The sequence below is a fragment of the Anguilla anguilla genome, chromosome 2 (genome assembly GCF_013347855.1).
Source record: "Anguilla anguilla isolate fAngAng1 chromosome 2, fAngAng1.pri, whole genome shotgun sequence".
Lineage (NCBI taxonomy): Eukaryota > Metazoa > Chordata > Actinopteri > Anguilliformes > Anguillidae > Anguilla > Anguilla anguilla.
Genome location: NC_049202.1, coordinates 37195149 through 37218104, shown reverse-complemented (window position 1 = coordinate 37218104; position 22956 = coordinate 37195149). Strand labels below are relative to the sequence as shown.

General features: G+C 47.0%; 2 protein-coding genes across 3 annotated transcripts in view; one reads left to right on the top strand and one right to left on the bottom strand.

Annotated features, from left to right (window-relative positions):
- Window positions 1-22662, top strand: part of LOC118220598 (synaptic vesicle membrane protein VAT-1 homolog) — a 29950-nt gene extending 7288 nt beyond the window's left edge. The window contains exons 3-6 of the mRNA XM_035404546.1: window positions 10136-10306; window positions 11750-11839; window positions 13215-13456; window positions 16849-22662. Of these exons, the coding sequence (XP_035260437.1) occupies window positions 10136-10306; window positions 11750-11839; window positions 13215-13456; window positions 16849-17034 (689 nt within the window). The 3' untranslated portion in view covers window positions 17035-22662. The remainder of the gene's footprint in view (window positions 1-10135; window positions 10307-11749; window positions 11840-13214; window positions 13457-16848) is intronic.
- On the bottom strand, window positions 387-2205 carry LOC118220599. 2 transcript variants are annotated; one of them, XR_004763975.1, is made up of 3 exons: window positions 2141-2205; window positions 1700-1741; window positions 387-1487 (listed from the first exon to the last, which is right to left on the bottom strand). XR_004763975.1 is itself a non-coding variant. In XM_035404548.1 (2 exons), the coding sequence occupies exons 1-2, from the start codon at window positions 1896-1898 to the stop codon at window positions 720-722; spliced, it is 999 nt and encodes a 332-aa protein (XP_035260439.1). In that variant the 5' UTR covers window positions 1899-2086; the 3' UTR covers window positions 387-719. The 2 variants fall into 2 exon arrangements, 1 of the variants encoding a protein (XP_035260439.1); XM_035404548.1 differs by lacking the exon at window positions 2141-2205 and having other exon boundaries at window positions 1668-2086.
- Window positions 22663-22956: the final 294 nt, after the last annotated feature.

Sequence of the window (22956 nt, the reverse complement as noted above, 5' to 3'; positions counted from 1 at the left end):
ATGTGGTGTGCATGTGTGTCTGTCTGTGTCTGAGCACACACACGTGTGTGTGTGTGTCTCAGTGGGTGGATGAGAAAATATGTTTTCTTTGAATTTTTTCATTCCATTTTCCTAGCTTATTTTATTTGCTAATCAGCATTGTGAAACAGTGCTCAAGTGCTTCAAAACGCAAGTCTCGCCTTGTTATCCCAGCAGCAACACTGAGGAGATGTTGCAAGAATGAAAAATACATTTTTATAAATGTCTGTGTCAGTCCACCTTGTTTTCCTCTAATGAAGAATAATCCCTTGTTTGAGTAATGCTCAGCAATACTCTGCTCATGCTCTTGAACACACTCGGAGAAATTCTTAAAGGCAAGCAGAATAAAATGATGGAATACCGGCATACTGATTTGCTTGTTTTAGATTCAAAACCAAACTGGTTTGAATGTAACACTCCTGTAGCTGTATGAACACATCTTTTGCTGTGCATTTTTCCATCTCTCAGACATGAATCTGCCATATATCCATATGTAGTGTGATCTAATATTAGACCTTATTCCATGTCATGGATATCACCCTGTTGTTAAACTCATCAGCATAAGGTACATTTGATGAACTGTCATTCTTCCTGTCAGCACCACTGACACTCTACTAGATCAGATGACTGAAAACAAAAAGGCTATGTCCGCATTATTTTCTGTTTGTCTTGCAATTCATCAGTGAGTCATTGGTCATGGCTCACTGAACACGGTGTTTGCCGGACCTTTTGATGAGCAGCGCCGTGGTAACGGCACACGCCCCTGAATGGAAGACGCTGGCTGGTCGGGCCCTGAAAGCGTCTCTCTGTTCATTAACACGGACGTGTTTGGCTCCGGAAAACGGCACGACGAGTACCGCCGCTGCACCCGGGGGCCCACGAGGGACCTTCGTCGCTCCCCCAGTCGGCGGCCCCTCCCCTCCCCGCCCTGCCCCCAGCCCGGCAGAGTGGCGCACCGGGCCGACAAACCGTGTCTCCAGAGAAACCCCGCCTCGGACGTGACCAGGCGTCCGAGTGCTGAGCACAGGCTCCATCCGAGTCCATCCCCCCCCCCCCCGCAGCGCACTCAGCCTCAGGGACCTTCCTCCCTCACTCGTGGGCTCAGGGCTCAGGACTCCTCCGGTCCCCTCCCTCAACAATGGCTTATTGTTCCCCTGGCCGTCCCGCCCACGCGCCGCCGACACGCACATGTGCATCCTACCGCTCGGCTCTCCCGGCCGCTCCCTCGGGCGCCCGGTCAACACCTCCTCATCAAGGAGGAGGCGCCGCGCTCGGGCCTTCCGCTCGCTTTGTAACGAGAGGGGGGCGCCGAATGAGCTGGCGGCTGGGTCCCCGTTCGCTTTTTTGCGACGCGAGATCTCCCTCCGACCTCTCCCTGAACCCGAAGCCTGCCGCTGAAAGCCCCGTTTGCGGCTGGACTCGGCTCTCGAGGCCCGCCCCTCTCTGCGCTCCCTGCCAAGCTTCAGGATCTGTCCTCGGAGAACAGCGGGATATAGGTGTGTGTGTGTGTGTGAGAGAGAGAGAGAGATTACATTACATTACAGGCATTTAGCAGACGCTCTTATCCAGAGCGACTTACACAACTTTTTACATAGCATTTTATCCATTTATACAGCTGGATATATACTGAAGCAATGCAGGTTAAGTACCTTGCTCAAGGGTACAACGGCAGTGTCCTTACCCGGGAATCGAACCTGCGACCTTTCGGATGAGGGTAATTCTTCTGCAAAACAGATGATAAGTGTGAAGAGTGGGGGAGAGAGAGAGAGAGAGAGAGAGCGAGGGACGAGCAAAGAGCAAAGAGAGAAAGCAGGGCAGAGGTGGAGGTAAAATGTGAGTCGGAGCGTTAAACATGAACGTTGTAAATCGATATAGCTCATTTGAATTTGAACATTTGAATGAGAAGTTGAGGCTTGAAGAGTGTGAGGTATAAAGCAGTTGAGTACGTAGCAGATATGACGATGATGATGATGATGATAATGTGGAAGACGGGAGATATCAGAGCCAGATAAAGAGATGGTTAAGAGAGAGAAGATACTGAGTGGGTGCCTGTGGATTTGGAAGCCAAACAATCTGAATTGTGCAGAAGAAAAGAGTGTTAAAGTGTTGGAGAAAGTGTCACCTTGTTAGCTGCTGGAAGTAACGGGTTTCCGAGCAGGACACTGCGGCTTGTGCTGACTGGCAGGCCATTCACGACTGGGGCAAAGTGCGGTTTAGTGATCTGTTTGTCAGTCCATATATGTAGCCAGTGTGGTACAAGCCAGAGTCAGATCTTCAAAGTGGCATCATGCCCAGTGCTTAGCTTAGTTTACGCTGGGAACTAATGGAGCTCTTGTCTCGCCTCTGCAGGGTGACATCATCATCCATAACAGGCTCATATGCACTCTGGACTGTGCTCTTTCACCAGTGTGCTCTTATAAAAACCTCAGGCAACCAGTAGGCATTCATTGGGCCTTTGTGCCCAAGTCAGAGGACCATTGTGTTTTGTGAACTGAAACAGTTTTGAACTGAGCCTCATAGCAGTATTATCCCTGTGCTCAAATTTGGTGTGTAAGGGCCAAATCTTTGTTATTACCATTGAATGTAGTTATCACTTTCTGGAGCATGGTCATTAACTGATGTGAATGGGAAGTGTGGAGGACTTGTGTGCAACTCATATTCTGTTGCCATGTTACCTCTTTCCTTTCATATTACACTCTGCTCAGGCAGTTCAGTGAATTTCAGAAAACATGGCTACATCTTGAACACAAAATTTTGATGCAGAAAAAAAAGGACTGTGCCATCTCATCCCATTCCTCCAGTGAGTGCTGTATATTGACGTAATGTCCAGGTGAGTGCAAAATGGCCTGGTTGCTTACAGTGCACAGTGTGCATGTTCAAAATTACTTGCTTGAAAAAGTGGTATTTTCACTGCCGACATTGGTATAAAAGGGAAGTGCAGTGCTTTTTATACCCAGCAAGAAACAAGAAATATGGTTAGCTCACTGTATAAAAAAGGCTCCTGTAAAAAAGCACTCCCAAGTGGTGTATCACATTAAGCTGCTTGTGCTTAGTGCTGTTCAGCTGTGGATGGGTGGTGTACATAATTGGCTGTGCCATTGGCTGTATGCCTTTATCCTTGCTCAACAGCACCTCCTGTGGTCAATGAAATAATGTCAGCTGCACAGTCCTCTGGCGCACCAGCTACCATCAGGTTAGAAAATTACAGAATGAAAAGGAGCAAGCAGAACACTCCAACGTTGGAGGCAAAACTGGAGAGCAAAATGGCTTGTAGCTCAAGGCGATGATAGTCTAAAACAGAGTGGCAAATTACACACTGAGCTCTGCTACATATTGCATTCTGTTAATGGAATGCACCTGTTCTTCTCTGACAGGGCTTGTTCTGGGTCTCAGTATGATTGAAGGCCTTCCCTCAGATCTGTGTCTCTGCTTGCTGTAGATGTTTAACCTGGGTATCTCTGAAAACTCATTGCAATGTAGTGTAATGGGTAGATGCACAAATGACCCCAATGGCCAGAACCGCCACCAGTTTTGGGACCGCCTGTCTACATTGCTTGTGTGCCAAATTACAAACTGTTTGGCATTTCTTAGATGTAACTACTGTGCAACATAATTGCCACTTTTCTCCACTGTCAGAGCTGGCTATGTCCAATCTTTTTCCTCTTGACATACGTTAAATGATAGTCTGGTGTGTAGCTTAAGTTTTCAAAAAAGGCAAATAACAGCTTTCACCCTATTCAGTCCACCAAAAAGATGTTGAATGGCTGCAAGACATTGGGCTTCATTCACAAAACTTTTCTTAAATTTTTCTTACTTTTGTTCTTAAAAATATTCCTTTGAAAATCCATTATGAGATTCATGACACATGTGCAGACCTTTTTTTTTTGTGCCTATCCCAGGTGTATGAGAGGATGAATGCTGACTGTTTGTCAATTTTATGCGCAATCCTGTTTATGTGATTTGCATAAGGAAACAGCCATAAACAAATATAGATAAGAAAGAAAACGATGAATGTTGAAAAGTTTGTGGAAATGTTTACGATTAAATATGATCGTATGCATGTTTTGTGAATGAGGCCCATTGTTTTTGCCTAATCCCCTTTGATTCCAATGCAACTGACTTAGCTTCGCTGAATTTCCCCTCCAAAAATTGTACAACCCGCTATCGATTGGACAAATTGTTTGGTAGTGTCATCATCCAATTTTTGTCCAGTGCTCTTGGTCACTCTCCAGTTGCTTCTTTGTGGTCCAACATGTCCAATCTGTGTCCCACAGTGATGATGTCACAGGCTTTTCCTCTCATTTCTGAAGAACAGCTTTCTCTCAGAATGGAATGCACTCGATCATCAACTGGACCATTATAGAACACATGAACAATATGAATGTGTATTTGGCGATAAGTGTGGCTGCCTGTGTGTATATTTTATCTTTTGTTACTATTTTTCCAGTTACATTATTTTACTTTAATATGTTTAGGTTTGTGCAAAAATCACCTTTAAGATGCAGGCAGGTTTGCAGATGAGACCTTCATGGATCTGCCAGTTTTTCTTGCTGTGCCCAGACTGCATCACCGGCCTGGTAGGGCCAAAGACAGCAGACCCAGTATAGAGACAGATCAAGACCAGTCATCAAATTAAATCTCAAATAACACCTGTGGTCATAGGACACCTTCACTACTGCAGGTGTGTGTGTGTGTGCGTGCGTGCATGAGTGAGATTAAATAATTTGGATGAATTGTCAAGATGAGGAATGGCACCATAAGCTCACACTACTGACAAGCATAAAAGCATGTGTAACCCACATCAACAGTACAGTACAAAATCAGCACTATTTATATGGCGTGTCATAAGAAAGCATCTTACCGTAATCAAATTTAGCAATAAATTTACACTTCCACCATGATAAAGCCCACGCCTCTATTCATGTGAATTCTCATGGGTAGTGATTCTGTTATCACACTTTTGAAAACGCTGGTCGTATCAATTTTTACTTCTCCTTGTGATGCGTCAGCTTGACTGCATTCTGAGATGGTTTACTTCCCTGTCCCCCAAAAGGGGTTTAATGAAAATGTGAGTTTGGATTGTGCGGACCCCTCCCCTGAGCAGAACACTGGAGACGGCTTTGACAGGAGTGCTGACAGCTCGGCGATGGGACTGGGCTGCGTTCCAGCGCTCCACTGTGGGGTCCAATATTTCTCCTGCTGGCTCTGATTGTGTGACATCAGATCGTTTTCTCAAGCCCCAATACCCCCCCCCCCCCACCAGTCAGCGGAACGCCCATGTCTTTCGGTCCAACCGCGGAGTCAAAGTGGGGCGTCCCCATCCATACAGCATTTAGGAAAACCAATCTCAGTACACATCATGATAGAAGACACCTGCGGCCCAAACATGAAGTTTTATCTCTATGTTTTTCTGTCTCTCGCTGTGTTCTGCGCAGATGTTTTCACTTTGCACCGATGGGTGTGGAAATGTTGGCTGAGAAGACTGGAGTGAATTTTTTCAGGGTTATGGGGAAATTCCTCCGTATTTTGGCTGGCTGGCTATCTCATCAGGCCGTCAAAATTTAGAGCCGAATTTTGTCGGAGGGAGAGAGAGTGAGACAGTCATGCCACTGTGTGTTTCGCCCCATCAATTGTCCTCATTGTGAAACCATATTTGATACGTGTTAAATTTCAGGGGTAAACAAGTCAATTAAACCAAATTTGAATGAATGAAATTAGGTGCTGGAATTTACCACATAGCCTTGGGGGTGGGGGAGTGTAATAATTATAATGCCACTGAGTTAGATAAAGAGTGTGTCTCCATTGTTGCACACCCTCAAGACAATGGGAAGCACCAAGCACTTGAGTGGAAAAGTAACAGTATGAGGGAGGGAGAGAATGCATGAGGGATAGAGGTGGGGTGGTATAATATGGGATAATTGGCTAAATTAATCTGCACATGTTTGCCAAGATTAGCAATGTAGGCGCACTTGAAAGACTGTTTTCTGACTTCCCCCTTCTCAAGTGTGTGCGTGTGCGTGCCTGCGTGTGTGTGTATGCGTGTGTGCCTGTAAGTATGTGTGTGTGTGATGTCTGTGTGTGTGTGTGTGTGTGATATCTGTGTTTGTGTGTGTGTGTGTGTGTATGCGTATGTGTGTGTGTCAGTATGCATGTGTGTGTGCACATGTGTTTGTCTGTATGTCCATGTATGTATGTGTGGGGTGTGCGCCTGTGAGTATGTGTGTGTGTGATATCCGTGTATGTGTATGTGTGTGTGTGTGTGTGTGTGTGGCTGAGGGTGGGGCTTGGCGCCAGTGCCTGTGGTCTTGTGATGGGAGGTTGGTGGTGTCACAGGGCTGACCGGCTGTCTCAGCTGTCAGAGGGCGCATCCGGGTCTTTCTGCTCCCAGGGGCTCTCAAAGGGGGGCCTCCAAACCCAAGACCTTCTGGCAGAACCTCGTGCCCATGTTTCTGTACCAGGGTAGAAAAGACAGGGGAGGGGTGGGTGTTGCATGAGAGTATCAAAAACTATTATACTGGCAAAAAAGAGCAGGCTCGTTGTGGCTCTGTGGAGTAGTCTAAGCATAGATAGTCATTTAGATCAAACATAGTCAACTCATAGTTTCCTTACTTGTCCTGTTTTTCTTAATGACGGGAGGCTTGGGTTAGTAACTGGAGTTTCTGGTGGTGTATTAGCTTATGACAAGCTATAGAATTTGTAATGTTTTGACTTTAATGGTCGGGAGGCAGTAATTTCAATACTGAGAATGCCAAGTTGACCATCTGGTGGATCTATAGGAATATCTGTGATGTTAGCCACCCTTTTGCTGTACACACTCTGCATTTTTGGTGCTGTGTGAACCCCTGTGACAACAGGTTAAAAACAGTTAGTCCTGTAATAATGCACTTTGATAGAGGTGTGAAGAGCTCTGACAGAACCCTAATGTTTCACAGTAACGGCTGTGTCCGTGTGCGTATGTGTCCTCAGAGATTTTTAAAATCGGGGCGGAGAAAGCGTCCCGCTGCTGTGGTTGTTGGACTGGAGAGACTGAGGTCCTGCTGCTTTCTGTTTTAAGTCCATTCCAAAGTATTTTGTGGCCAGAGACCAATCATCCCTATGGAGGCTGTACACCCTGGAGCATTACCTGGATCAGCTGAGGAGGTTCCATTGTTTTTTGAGTCGCTAAGGAATGAAGGAGTGCTAGTGTTAAAGATGTCTGGAGATGGAACGTTGCTTCAATATTAGGAACAGGAATCCGCATCGATGCAAAAAATATTGAGTCCGGTATTTTGTAACTGCACGGAACACTCGAGGAGAATTGTATAGCCTGAACCCCTGAATGACTACGCTCACACACACGCACGCACTCACACACACACACACACACACACACACACACACACACACACACACACACACACATATTATTATTATCTAAAATGCAACAGGAAGGGTTTCAGTTTCTTCAGTTGTGCAGTTTTGAAAGCTCCTGCACAAATTAGTCACTTGTAAGTGCAGGGCTTGGCTTCTGCTCAACACCTAATGCATTCTGATTCTGATGGAATAAAATCCGGTGAAGCAAAGATGACTTTGCTCTGCTCCCTCGCCCTCATCCAATTTGGCTGTGGTCTCCTTGGCAACTCCTCCGTACTTGAGGGGATGAGTTCACCCCCGCTCTTCGCAGCTCGCAGGTCTTATCCAGGATTACCGCCGTTGCTCTGTGGCGTTCTGGGTCATCTTGGGGGGCTTCGGGAAGTCTCGAGTTTGTTCTGATTCAAGGTCTTTTGGATTAGAAGCAACAAAGGCGAATGCGAGTTTCTTTGGTCCTCTTAATGTGGGTGTGAAAGGAAAATAAATCGTTCTGTTGCAGTATCTCGTGTGAGGCGAATTTGTGTGTCAGAACTGTGGGCGTGTGTGTGTGTCCGGACTACATCTGGAGAACTTGTCCCTTCCTCACCACCTACTCCTCCCAGCTCTTTATCCAGGCACAGGCCATTTTTTGTCTGGACTGTTGCAACTCCCTCCTTGCGGGGCCTCTCCCTCTCTGTCATCAGACCTCTGGAGCTCATCCAGAACGTTGCTGCTCATCTGATCTATAATCTCCCCAGACTCAGCCAAGTCGCTCCCCTTTTTATTTCCCTCGACTATCTCTCTTATTTTTGTATTTCCCTTTAGGGAATATATATATACCTGAGTTAAGACGGGTGTAATGTTATTTACCTATTTAATTATAATGTATATGAGCCTTCTGTGCTTTCTTGGAAAGTCTCACACTATAGTATTCCTGAGGCTGAACACTGATGTTGTCCACTTTTGCAAGTCACTGTGGAAAAGAGCTTCTGCTAAGTGATCGTAATGTGATGTATTGTGCTTGTGAGGAAGCACATATGTGTCATGTGGTGTCGATGTGCGCGTCCGCATATTTGTCTCCGTTTGCACGTGGATGTTTTGTGATGACGCGGCAGAACCAGGTCCTACGCTCCCGAGGTACGTCTCTGTGAGCACGCCCGGTCCGCTTCGCTCCTCCCATTTCCTCCAATTTCCCAGGTACCCATTGTAAGTCACCTATATAAGACCTGCGGTGGCTTCGCAAACCGAACGCAGGCCTCAGGCATTGTGGCCTGAGGGGAAACGAGCAGCGGAGAAAAGGACAGGAGCCTGCCGCTGCCGGGGGTTAGCTGCTCGCTGGCTCCTGCAGGACCCAGGACCTCCCCTTGTGTGTCTGCACTGTTGCTTTGCTCTGCCGGCCCTGCACTGACCTACTGCTGAGGGAACAACCACGAGGCACACGCCCGGAGCCTATATCTTAAAAACCAGACCTCTGCTTCCTGCCTTTTTGTTTTACACCGAACGCCTCTGTAAGCTGGATCTACGACCAGGCAGTCAGACTTTTATTTGCACCTTCCATTTTGTAAGCCTTGGGCGATAGACGGATGGACTTGGAAATCAGTGCACCTCCTGAAAGAATGACTCAGATGGGGCACTCTGAATGTTTATGCTTTACAGTGCAGTAAACTGGCTAATAGCGCATCGCTCACACGTGGTTAGGCCCAATGCACTCTGTGAGTTTGAATCCTGTGTGGGACAGCTGCTGTCTGTATACCCCTGAGAATCGTACTGCCACAAAATGGCTCCAGAGAGAAACCCAAACCTCTCTGTGGACCTCTCCCAGGGAAACCAGAACCACCACCCCCGAATACAAAGAATGATAATGAGCACATTTAAAATAAAATACAGTCATATTCTGCTGATTGGGTACCACACTGCTGTAGTCAATTTTATCTTCTCACCAGGGTAACCAAAAAATTGTAATTACACTTAATGATTTTTTTCTGCATAGTGCACAATACAATGATGGCTCTATTTTTGTTGCCTGTGACAGCACACAATACACACAAAGACCTTTCATGCACTATACATACACACAAATACATAATGAGATGTCTTCTCATCATTTGGGCCCATTCTGAGGGAATGGGTTAATTACAATTGATAACTCTTCATTTCATTAGTTTGACACGATTTCTAATGTGGAGTGCATGCTTATATTTTCAGGAGTCATTTTTCAACGGTTGGAGGAAAATTATCTTTTAGTTTGCTTGTCTCAGGCTCTCTGTGAGTCTCAGAGTTTCCCCCTCTGTGAGTCTGTTTCCCCAACTGAGTTTCAGTGTTTCCCCCTCTGTGAGTCTGTTTCCCCAACTGAGTTTCAGTGTTTCCCCCTCTGTGAGTCTGTTTCCCCAACTGAGTTTCAGTGTTTCCCCCTCTGTGAGTCTGTTTCCCCAACTGAGTTTCAGTGTTTCCCCCTCTGTGAGTCTGTTTCCCCCACTGAGTTTCAGTGTTTCCCCCTCTGTGAGTCTGTTTCCCTCTCTGTGAGTCTGTGTTTCTCCCTCTGAGTCTCAGTGCTTCTCCCTCTCTGAGTTTCAATGTTTCCCCCTCTGTGAGTCTCAGTGTTTCTCCCTCTGAGTTTCAATGTTTCCCCCTCTGTGAGTCTGTGTTTCTCCCTCTGAGTCTCTGTGTTTCTCCCTCTGAGTCTCTGTGTTTCTCCCTCTGAGTCTCTGTGTTTCTCCCTCTGAGTCTCAGTGTTTCTCCCTGCGACTTCTGTTCATATCTCTTCCATTTCTCGTGTCTCATTCCTCAGGTGGCGTGGGCATCGCGGCTACGCAGCTGTGCAAGACAGTCAAGGACGTGAGCGTGTTCGGCACGGCGTCGGCCAGCAAGCACGAAGCTATTAGCCAGGGCGGAGTCGCGCACGCCATCGACTACCGCACGCAGGACTACGTCAGCGAGATCCGCAAGATCAGCCCCAAAGGTTAGAGTGTGGCACTACGTTTCCCAGAGCAGCAAGGATGACTCCCATGCCAGCACATTCTTGGTCTTAAGATTCTAACATGTAGGCGGAGTGGATCTACGGATAGAGGGGATTTACTATGTGTAATCATAAATATAAAATTTGGTCTGGACCCAAACTGCTGCTGGCTTGGACTGTGATTGTGTGAGATGATTCAGCCTTGTGTTTCTTCTTGTTTGGTTTAGTGATATGATTAATTATCATTATTATATTATTCAATGAGGATTATTTTATTGTAGAATTTTTCTCCTAGGACATCGATAACAGAGACATGTGGTACGCCTGCTCTCCCCCTCTCATTTTAGAGGAATCCTATTTCTGACACTTTGGACAGACATAAGCGGCCTAATTTGGCTTGGCAGGTGTTAACTCCTTGCTAAAGCCCTTTCCGTTGGTGCAGCGAAGTGCACGGTGGTCTGGAGTGAAATACCGACCTCCTCAGCTACAAAGCGCGCCATTGCAGGGTGGTAATTGGAACCCCGGGAGGAACGAAGAGTTCCTTCAGTCCCACTGCAGTTCAGCTCCTCCGTACAAACGGATGCCTGTGCCAGCCTATGCCAGCCTGTGCCATTCCCCAGCGCAGTGAATCCACGGCCCGACCGGGGAACAGCCGGCAGCCGGCTGCTCTCATTTTGGAGGCCGTGCGCTGCTCTGTGTTCGCCTGCGTTGACAGGAGATGTTGCTACAATGGGACAGGCCTGCCAGTAAAACTGGGCTTTCCAGATTTGGAAAAATTACATTCTTGGGTCAATGACTTCACAGCAACGGCTGGTGACGTTAGCGGTCTCAGCACTGTATGATACAGTACTTAAATCTGACAGCATGCATGATGTTGGATACATTAAAAGTAAGCATTGATTAATACATTTTATTCCTTATCTGGAAAAGATTCCATTCCTCCCATTACCACCATTCTCTGCTGCATGTATCTTTCCTCCTCCCATTTGAGCACGGCATAAACATGTCTTGGTAATCTCCCCCCTCAGATAGAAAGCTGCTTTAATGTTACATGATCACAAGATAAACCAATCCTGCAAATGTATCTGCCTAAATGGGGGTATAGTTGCATTCAAAATAATAGCATTCATACCTTAACATACCTGAAACAACCATATGGAAAATAAGTGGAAAGCTTAATTTGATTCTGAAAGGAACTGGTAGCCACACAAGGCTTTTTACGCCCCCAAATGATTCCACCATTTGAAATTCGGGTGTGGTTAAACATCTCCATTTAAGTGAGCGTAAAAAGACGTTTATGGTTAAAATGTTTAAATGTTTGAGTGGGTTTCCTCAAGGAAGCCTTTATCAATTTTGAAGCAGTGATTTCATTGTCTCTCATCCACCCCCCCAAACCCCCCCCCCCCCCGCTCCCCTCCACTCCCCCTTCCTATTTCTGTTTCTCAGGTCTGGACATTATCTTAGACCCTCTGGGAGGCTCAGACACCCACAAGGCCTTCAACCTGCTGAAGCCTATGGGCAAGCTCATCACTTACGGTGAGGGGGGGGGGGGGGGGGGTGGGGGGGGGGGGGGTCGTGTCCTCGGGTGAACCGGAGGCCTGCGGCCAGATACCAGGCCGGGGCGAACAGCAGCTCCATTCAGCACTTAACCTCTTTAGTGCTTACAGGAGCTTTACCTTCCGCCTGAGAGCAATTAGGGAAGGCGGTCGATCACTTATTCATCTGCCCGTCAGGGCCGGTCGGCGATACCAGATCGGACGTCCCGGGCGAAGTTGCGCGCCGGACCCCGCGGGGACCTACTCAATTATCGCTTTCTCGCCCGCGACGTCCGGTGGGTCGGCCGCGGCGAAGGCGGCGATCCGCGTCCCGCGCCCACGCGCTGGTGGGCGGAGCTCTCCTCCCGGCATGTGGGAAATAAAGATGGCCTCTCTTTCCCCACCGGTCCAATCCCACCGCTCATGCTCTGCAGCTTATCAGAAGAAGTATGCGTGGGATAACAATGGCTGCTCTATCCCCCACCCCCCCCCCCCCTCGATCTGGAATGCATCTGACTGTAGCGCACTGAGCTTCCTTCGCTGTGTGAGATGCCTTTGTCTCTGTCCGGACAGAGTGTGGTTAGACAGAGAACGAGAGAGTGAATGATGGAGAGAGAGTCAGGGTACTGGGACACAGCAAGAGGTCATTGGGGGTGAGGGAGTAAGTGCACATAAGGGGATGGAAGAAAGAAAGGAAAGAGGAGCAAATAGGAGGAGTTAGAGATCGGGGAAGCAAGGCCGGAATGAGCGTGACCGATTCGGCTGAGTACCACATCAGTTCCTCAGCGCATCATTTGAGTCGATGCCGGGGAGAGTAAATCGCGGGCGCGGTTCCTCAGAAAAGCGCATTCGGGGGGGCTCCCGCCGCGCCTCGTGTCTCGCGCGCGGTAATTACCGCTCGTTCGCTTCCGCTCGAGCTGCCGCCGCGTGCCGGGAGCTGGCCATCGATCCGCTCGGGCTACCGCGAGAAACGGCCTCTCTTCATTTAGCACAGGAGTGAAACGACGCGGGCAAATGTCAAAGCGAAGCACGGGCAGGAAAAGGCGGGCGCTGTAGCACAGTCAATTTGTGCTTATTCTGGGCTTCCCGTCTGTTGTTTGTGCTGTTAAATTCTAACAGGCAGCTGTATCCAAGGCTAGCGTAGGTAACTGATTCGTTGGCATAATCTGTGATTGACGTGGCGAATAGTTTCAAAAATGCTTAATTGAACGATTTAAATGTTTTTATGTGATACAGTTGTATAGTAAAACACAAATCAGCAAACAATGAATTAGCAGGGCTTACCCAGTTTAATATCTGTTATACTTGGAGGTTATTTGATGGGGAGTTTGATGTGTTGGGTTATTTTTAACTCTTTCCTCTCCGCTCCTCACCAGGCACTGCCAACATGCTGACGGGCCAGAAGAAGAACCTGCTGGCCGTGGCCAAGACCTGGTACAACCAGTTCTCCACCAACGCCGGCAGCCTCATTCACTCCAACAAGTCTGTGTGCGGCTTCCACCTTGGCTACCTGGATGGAGAGTATGAGCTCATTTCACAGGTGGTGGCCAAACTGCTGGAGCTCTACAGCCAGGGCAAGATCAAACCCCGCGTGGACTCCACCTATCACTTTGAGCAGGTGAAGACCAGGGCAGAGAGAGAGTTTGTGTGTGTGCGTGCGTGCGTTCGTGCGTTTGTGCGTGTGCGTGTGTGTGCGCGTGTGTGCGTGTGTGTGTGTGTTTGTGTGTGTGTGCATTCATGAGAATGTCTTTATAAGGGTCTGGGTAAATCCGGAGGGAATCTCATGTCATTAGACGCCTGGATTCTTCGTGACTGCAGGGCTGGTTGGTCCCCCCAAGCCCCGAAGGCATGGTTCAGCTGCCGTGATGTATGTCTGCGATGAACGCTGGCAATTTGACTGCTCGACCCAGTGAGGACCTGAATTAATCAGTCAGGAGATTGAATGAAAACCAGGCTTGAGCTGGCATATATTACGATGCTACTGACCCAGGCCCAGTACCCAGGAAAGAGGAGGCATTATGGCAGGGCGAATTTGATTAAGCTTGCATTCTACCCGGGTCATTTTTGGCTCAGAAACTTAAGTGCACAGTATAGGGAAAGTCTAAATGTCTTGCTACATTCCTGCTGCCTGAGAACGATGAAAAAGTGGCCAGATAATGGCTCTTTAGAGGCGAATCCTCCCCATGCTCAGCCTAAATGCAGCTTTACCAAAAAAGGCTATGTTTACCCCTCCTGTTTGTAGTGCCCGTTATCTGTTGGCTTGTGGCTCGGTAGACTGGAGGTCGGGGTGCGGGCTTCGCTTGGCGGGAGGAGCTATGCTAATGAGGCATTTGCTTGTGCAGGTGTACGCCGCGGTTTCTATGGCAATGGATTTCAACAGGTCACTGCCCCCTCTGTTGCTGTTCTGTTCTGAGCTCTAGTGGTCAGAGGGTATAGGTCAGAGAGGCAGGACAGTGTCGTTAAGCTAAACGAGTGGGTGAGAATTGCCCTGTCGTTTTCCGGGAAACAAGTGCACGCATTTCCGTTATACTTGGGCATTTAAGCCTCAGGTTTGGCCTGGTATGTGGACACCGTGCTCTTTCGTGCAGTTTCCCCTGCTGAATAATCATCGGAATCATTCCGAGAGCGAAAACAAATGAATTACCCAGGGATGCCACGGGAATGGAGTCAGGCTGTTTTGATATTTCTCTCTCTCTCTCTCTCCCTCTCTCTCTGTCTCTCTCTCCCTCTCTCTTTCTCTCTCTCTCTCTCTCCCTCTCTCTCTGTCTCTCTCTTTCTCTCTCTCTCTCTCTCTCTCTCTTTCTCTCTGCTCATGTTGCCATGGTGACCTCCACAGGCATGCCTGTGTCTGTCTGGGGAGTGGTCCCACCATGGAGGAATAAAAAGAAGGAAGAAGGGAGCTGCAATCTCAGAGTGGACCGAGATCAGAGCGCTCAGAGATGCTAATAGCGGAGAAGGAGAAAGGGGTGAATGGTAGAAAAGAGCAGAGGATGAGGGTGGCTGGAGAGAGACAGAGATTAATAAAAGGGAGGGGGTGCGAAAATGAAGAAAGGAAGCATTGAGATGGAGGCTGAAATGCATTAGTGTACAGTGTTGACCTTTCGTTTAATTTTCCTTCCAGCATGAGATCTTGCATTCCTAATCCAGCTCAATAAATGAGGAAGAAAAACATGCCAGACACCCCCTCATGCACAACACCGCAACAGGTTTCTGCCTGTGTGTTATGTCCGTGGTTTTTCTGAGAGGTCTTCGTACAGGTTCGTAAAACGCAGTTTTAGATGATCTCAGAGATATGCTTCCCAGCATCAGTCATTTGAGACAGACCGAAGACCGCACCCCATCACTCGCATCGAAATTGTATGTCCCGTTCCTCTCACAGCAGAATGGCTCTGATTCTGCAAACTCACAGCGGCCATGCTGACAGTGATAATATTATCCTTGTCTATGATTATATCAGTAATATCAGAACTAAAGTGGGCTGAATTGTAATATTAGCCTGTCGTGTTCTAGGCAATATTTATTTATTTATTTATTTATCAATTTATTTACTTATGTATTTAGCCTGGTTACAACAGCCAAATAGGTTTTTGGGGGACAATTAAAGTAATTGTACTGAAGTGCATCATCTTGTCATCTTTCTGATAATGAGGAGGCAACGAGCGCTTTATGTGCTGGTACTAATTGCTGAATGATTGGTTAATTGTAGGGTCTACCTGTATGCGTTATTTACATACAGCTGCAGCAGTGATGGAGGTCCTGCCACGCCTACTCCTGTTTTCAAGCATTCTTTCAAGTACCAGTTGCTTTCTCCTCCGGCGACTCCACCCCCCCCCCAAATACGTGCATGTGCGCAATCGTCAGTCCCCCGCTTCAAAGGGGCGACACACTGGCAGTTGCTAGGAGACGGCTCGTTGTTGCCGTGGCGTTGGTCTTCAGGTGGTCCGTTTGCATTGATGTGCGGTTTTGGTGGGAGGGGGTTGACCCTGAGCTGTTGATATGCCAAGGAGGCCACTCCTTTTCCCCATAATTCTTCTCTTTCTTCATCTAAAATTTAACTTGCACTGAAGCTCAAATTGTGCTTTATCGTCATGACTTCACACTACAGTATTGCCAAGACAGAGCTACAAATGTGTAGCGGTGTTCACAACAGCAATGGTGCCACTAATTCACCTATTTGGTAAAAAATTATTTTAATGAATAAAGATGGAAAATATAAACAAAGTCAAATTAATAACCAAAATACTCCGTATTGGACAGAAATATTGGTTTGTTTGGCAGCACAGAGTCTTTAAGGCTGTGGCAAATTATCATCTTGCTGACAGATAACGTTTCTTCCACTTCTCCATGAAGGGTAGCCTTAATGTATTCTGAGTGCTAATTAGGCTATGGCATTTGTCCTTCAACATTTGATAACAAGATGTAGTTGTTCTCTCTCTTTGTCTCTCTCTCTCTCTCTCTCTCTGTATCTCTCTCAGTCCATCTGTCTCTTTCAAATTCAGACTGTTGGCAGATGTAGCTTTTGCGAAGCATACATGTTTGAAATGTATTACAAGCCGAAATGGAAACGTAAAAATAAAAACCGGCGTGAAAGTAACAAAAGAAACAAAAAAAGGTGATTGGCCGACTCCGCTGTCCGCTTTCCTTAAACCGTTTGTGTGTGTCAGCGCCGTGCTGCGTGTGTGAAATGGATTCAGCGCTCTCAAGCTGAGGGCCGGCCATCTTTAACCCGTCGTGCTCAGCACCGCGTCGGTAATGCGCAGTGTGCAGGGGAGCTAAGCGTGCGGAAAATATTGCCGACAAATCAATTACCCTGGAGACAGATGGATAAATGTACTTCTGCCGTGACAGATGGAGACCTACTAAATCTTTCCTCCCTCCCCACCCCCTTTAATTTCCTCCCACCCTCTCCATCTTTCTATGCTCCTTTGCTTTCCCTCGAATGCTGTATTTATATCAATCGACATCCCCTGTTTTTCTCTATCTCTCTATCTCTCTCGCTCTCTCCTGTAGGTGGGAGATGCGATGAGGCGGATGCAAGAGAGAAACAACATCGGAAAAGTAATCCTGCTCCCGGAGCCAAAGAAGGAAGAGGAGAAGAAGGAAGATGAGAAGAAAGAAGAGGAGAAGAAAGATGAGAAGAAAGAGGAGAAGAAAGAGGAGCCCAATAGCGAGGAGGCCAAGAAGGAGGAGAATTGAAATGGAGAGCCAGATAGAGTCAGGAAGGCCACTGAAAGCCCATTTCCTGGGGGCAGGGTTTTATTTTATTATTTTGCGTGTGTGTGTCTGTGTGTGTGTCTGTGTGTGGGTGTGTGTGTCTAGGGGGTGGGGTGGTTTTACAGCAGTCTGAGTCACCCAGACCGACTCTCAGCCCACCCACTCCTCTCTAGCATTGGTACCATCCAGCCCTGGTCCTGCAGATTCTACCCTTACCTTCTCTCTCTGTGCGTAGGGTTCGGTTTTCCGTGAGTGAGCTTGCCGGTCACACACAGCTGAATTTGCTTAGCCAAACCTATAAACGCAGCTTTCAAATGAAATTTTTCCGGAGCGATGAAAATCAGGCCCCTGATCTGTGAACCTGTTGAATCGCATGCTTATTTAGAATGGAGGCATCAGAGGACTACAGATGGTATTCCGGTCCAGAGCTGGTGACTGTTGCTGTGACAACTGTGTTACGAGACTCGCAGTGCCTACCCCACCCTCTGGCAGACCTGATGCGGTTTAGATTCCTCTGAGTGCCCCCCCCCCCCTCACCCTGCCCCTGTTCCAACCCAGACTCACAGACAGGCAGAAAGATTTTAGGCAGAAAACCTTGCCACCTCCCCATCCAGTCTCTCATGTTTCAGACCCTGTGCTAATGATGTCATTTAGTCGTAGCAGAAGATGAGTCAGTGTTGCAGGTGATTGGTTGTTTGCTGCCTGGCACGATATGGCTGCATGTGAACCTGCTGACTTCCAGTAAGGAGAGTCAGCACGTTATCTCCTGCATGTAACGAGCACGCACCTGTTTAACTGTGGTGAAGACCCATTATCTATAGCTTCTTAGTATCTCCTGTGATTGTTTATTTTATTTATGTCTATATTATTGACATATCTGAAGTGTTATCAGGATTATTGTTGCGCTACACTGGTTTTCATCTGCTAGCGCTAAATTTTTCCGTTATCTATTTTGTCAGAGATTGAACAGAATGATTTTAATGTGGCTTCATTAATCATGTTTTCCGGTTGTGTCATTGTGATAGTCCGCAGAGATGCTATCACTTTTAAAGATTACTACACATTACACAGAGTACTTACATTCACAAGTACTGGTCGTTATGGGGAGAAGCTAAAATATTTAAAATGACAATAACAGGGGCATTATTCCATTTGGCAGGACTGGTGTCTCCGCCAGTTTGACAGAATCATCGTCCAGCGTTAGTGTCCCTCCCTCCGCCGTCCGTTAAATTCTGATCGTTTCTCTGGATCCAGTCGTTCATCATTTGCTGTGTGCCGGGAGAGCATTGCTCTCATGCAACCTTTACCCTTTCCTTTAACGCAGGCCTGCTTCCTCTTCTCCACCTCCCTCTCTCTCTCTCTGTCTCGCTCTCTCTCGATATTCAAGCTGGTCGGCATGGCAACAAGAATCCAGCTTGTCAGAGATGGTGACAAGGTCTGCCTCTCTCTCTCGCTCTCTCTCACTCTCTCTTTCTCTCTCTCTCTGCCTCTGTCTTTCTCTCCAGTCAGAAGCACAGGTTTGCACAGCCCACTCTCCCCCTACTGAGAATGTTAGGGATTGCTCTGAACAAATCCTCTCGCAGTGGACCATTGGCTACAGCACAGGAAGGTGGCCAGTCACTCATCAGATATTGTAGGGTGAAGAGGGATGGGGTTGCCACTTCAGGATCCCCTTCTTTTGTGGAACAGGGTGTAGATATTTCAACCCCCCCCCCCCCCCCATTATTTTATCCACCAAGACCAACTGAGTGTGGGCATTATACATATGTGGGCATCTACCAGAGATCCTCTCAGATGGGCCCTCACTGTTGGTCATGTGTTCAGCAGTCTGTTCGAAGGATCTGAATGCAGGTGACTGTCTCTTTGCTCTTCTTTGTCTACGTGCCTGCACAGTCCTAGTGCTGCCCCAATTGTAAAACTGAGGTTACGTTTTTGAGTTCTGGAGATTCACTTTCCATCTGATTAAATGGCAGGCGGTCAGTACTGGGAAGAGTGGCCCCATTGTTTAAATTCTGTTAGTGACTGACTAAAATGCCTCAAATAAACAAAAAAAAACTGAGTGTTTGCTGTGGAAACTTGGTGCGGGAATACGCCATGGCAATGCTGCTCTAATGGGAACAGCACTGCCCCTTCTGGTTTCCTCAAGAATAGCGATTAATTGCTGTGATGACACTGAATCACTGTGAGCAGGGGTCTGCAACCCTGTTCCACGAGGGCCAAACGTACCTGTTGGTTTATGTTCACACCTTAAAATCAACATTAAGACTCCAGGCCCCAGAAACCCTTTGGCTCTCCAGGATCAGAGTTGCAGACCCTGGACTGTGAGGGCTCAAGCCCCATGTGCTTACTTTCAGCAGTACACTCCCCTACAGTACACTCCCCTACATTCTGTACGTCTGTGGGTCCAGACCAGGTCTGTGGTGGCTCAGCTCTGACCAGTGACTTTGTAAAGTTTTAAAAGTTACGAATTGTTCTGTCACGTGTGTGTGTTGTTAGTTGGTGTATGTATGTGTGTGTGTGTGTGTGTGTGTCTTTGTATGTCTGTGCGTGTGTGTGTGTGTGTCTGTCTTTGTATGTCTGTGTGTCTGTGCGTGTGTGTGTGTGTGTGTGTATGTGTGTATTTTTGAGTATGTGCGTTCAGTACATCTGTGCGTTTGTGTGCCCTTAGTGTGTGTGTGAGGACATTGGCTAATCGCATTTACCCCATTCATTACTAGCTTTATCCTCCACAATCTCCAGTCTGATGCTTTTCCCTTCCCACACTCATCCTCTCCATCGCCCCCTCTCCTTTCCCTGGCCCGTGCTCTGTAGTATGTGTCAAGACGGTTGTTTTTGGTATTTTGCACGCTGCTGGCTGATTTTATTGCACTCGGTGGGATGGAAATCACACACCCAGTGCACAGCAGATCCGTTCCAGGTTTTACTGCTTGCATTCCTGCTATTTCTGCTGCCAAGCAAGTCAATATAAATCTAAGTCTGTGAATTCACCTGAAACAAAGAGACAAACAGTCGGTCCCAGTGCTCAGAGATAACGTGCATTTGTCTGCAGCTGGTAAGACCTGGGACGGCTTCCAGTCCGCTTTGCATTCGGGTTTTTTTTTTCCTACCCCAGCCTATTGGGGGGGTTTGTGTTCTCTAAGGGTCTGTTCTGTTATGCTGGGCTATTTGTATTCCTGTGAATGGTGGTTTGGTTGTCAGTAGAGTATTGTGTGAGTAACAAACGTTAAGTGAAGAATGTTGTACTTTCTATATTTTCCAGTTTAAGGGTTTAAAGCTCAAAGTCACACTTAACACAGGGACCTGATACATTCCTTAAATGTGATTCCATTTTTTAATTCTTCGTTGCTCCGAACAAGCGTGCCAAATCATATGTAAACTTCTCGCTATGCCTTTAAGAAAACAGCATTTATTGCAAAAAAGACACAAAAAACTACTCAACAGATTTTTGTGTTGCTTCCCAAAGCATTATGAATTTCTGACAACTTAAACAGTTTGAAACAAGTTTTCCGCTAACCTTGTGCATAACTGTAGTTACAATATAACTACAGAGTTATGGCTTCTCATCTCAGAGCCTGTGACTGAAGCTCCTTGGGCTTTTTGTTTTGCTGCAGTGCTGATCTGTGCCATTTGTTTTTCATTTCTCTAGTGGAATTCAGGTACTCCTTGTGCCTCACACCCCAACCCCCTCTCAAAAAAAATACCAGTTTACCTCCATCAACTGCTTATCCTCATGAACCACTCTGCACTGTTTCTGGATCAGCTTGTACCAAGGGCCCGTTGACTCCAAAATAGGGTACAGGGATTTGCACTTGTCTGTTCATCAGACCACACAATTTATTTCTGCAACAACAAGAAAAATAACAAACAGAAGCACTGCGTTGCTGTGGTGAATACATTTTCTGAGGTGTGATTCAGGCACTTGCATAGGGACACAGGGAAAAACGCAGACCCACTCTTCCCATTATAACTGCAAGAAAACCCAAAAAGGTTCCCGGTCTGCCCGAGTTGTATTTTTGAGTATTTCGGCGACATTCCTCTGGCACGCATCACCGGATCTCTTCCTTGCGGCTCTTTAGGATGACTCCTCGCGGTCTGGGATGTGAGCGAGGAGGAAGAAAATGTTTTTCCCAGCTGCGAGAGCGAGTCGCCAGCTGCAAGGAAGCTGACCTCCGCGTCCGCTCATCGCCAGCTCGACACTTTCCGCTCTTTCCGCATTGTCTCGGCAGACTTTGCTGGTGTCGCTTTCAACACTTTTTGTCACCCAGTGAAAAGAAAACAAGACGTTTCCATCTGCAGTAGAAGAGGGCTGCAGTTTTCACTGCCTGTTCGTGTCATTCGCTTCAGTCGCTGAATGGTGGGGAGGGAACTGCGAGTTTGCGTAAGGAGGGTTGCTTCTCGATGATACTGTTTTCCCTCAGAGGGTACCTGTATCCTGATGGATTTTCCAGATTTGTCTCTCCCCCCACACCCTGAAAAATAATACGTTTCAAACCAAGCCCATACCGAGTTTTTGATGCAAACTGGAACTGCAAATGTTATGGCCATCAGTCCCAAGTGTTTATCATCAGGACTGTAGTTCCAGTTCCTTAAATGATTACACAATCAAGTTACACAATAGATGTGCCATATCCACAGTGCATCCATAGAGTTGTTTTTGAAGTGTGACTTCTTTATGTGCCCACAAATACGCTTATTTGATTGGTTAGGACCGCAGTATTCAGGGAAAATTGTCATTAGGAATATTGTGATGTGTCTCACTCTCCGTTGTTTTCAGTATTTCAGTAGTATCAGGTCAGTGCAAACTGCGGTCGGCATTCGGCGCCGCCCAGTGACACGTTTTCACTGGCAGACGCTTTGTTCTCACGTGCGAGTGCTTGTGTAGTGTTCACTTTTTAGTTCACAGTCCGGTTCCCCGTCACCGTGGTTTCCCCTGCCAGGCTGGCCATATTTTTGTAAGGCTTATGCACAGTGTGGAGTCAAAGCAGTATGATTTAGATGCCTTTTCAGTACAATCTACATGTCAACGGCCAATTTGTCGGCGTCCCCCTGAGAATGCAGGCCACAGGAGGCTCTTGTTACAAGCACAGAGATCACCTTTAGCTGGTGGATGGAAAAACTGGCTTTCTTACTCTGTAGAGTGCCCGTGTTGTCCCCTCAGTGTTTGCATTTTTAAGGTTTCAGAGGGACGCGACTTCCTGTTCCTCCCTTTTGTGTTTGATCGAGGTGCCATTGCCGCTGAATGCCATTGCCGCGGAGTCCTTGTCTACAGCACTGCCTGCGTTGCTGAAGCATGATTGATACGTACCTCTGTCACTGTAGCACTGAAGGACTGAGCCTCTCCATCACATCTACCTGTGCTTGCAACGAGATATTACACAGGCGCATTGTCTTATCTTCTAATGTTTCATTTGAATCAGTGTTTCACACAAACCACCTTTTTCCTCTTTGTATTTAAACCCTTTGAGTAAATGCTGCTTCTGTGCTTGAATCCGGGTCGACCACGTTGTGTGATGCTGTTCACATGGACTAGAACTTGTATTGCTTCTCTGCATAATGTTACCATATGCCTTACATGTTTTCCGAAATTAATAAAAAGCATAACAAAATTGATAGTGGGATTGAGTTTTGATTGTGTGTTCATTTCTGTGTTCTTGATTTTTTGAAGGCTGTACATACATATTTGTTATTATGCTGGTAAAATGCAGATTTTTTAAGAAGGTTTCTAGGTATTTAAAAAAATATCTGAATTGGATAGTGAAGTCCTTTGATTGACAATATATAGGAATTGTGACTTTGATCTGATGAACAGGAGAATGTTACTGCATCTACATGGACCAGTTTTTTTGGTTTTCAGAAAGACCGGGCCATGATTTATTATCAGAAGCTGAAGAATGTGGCAAACAA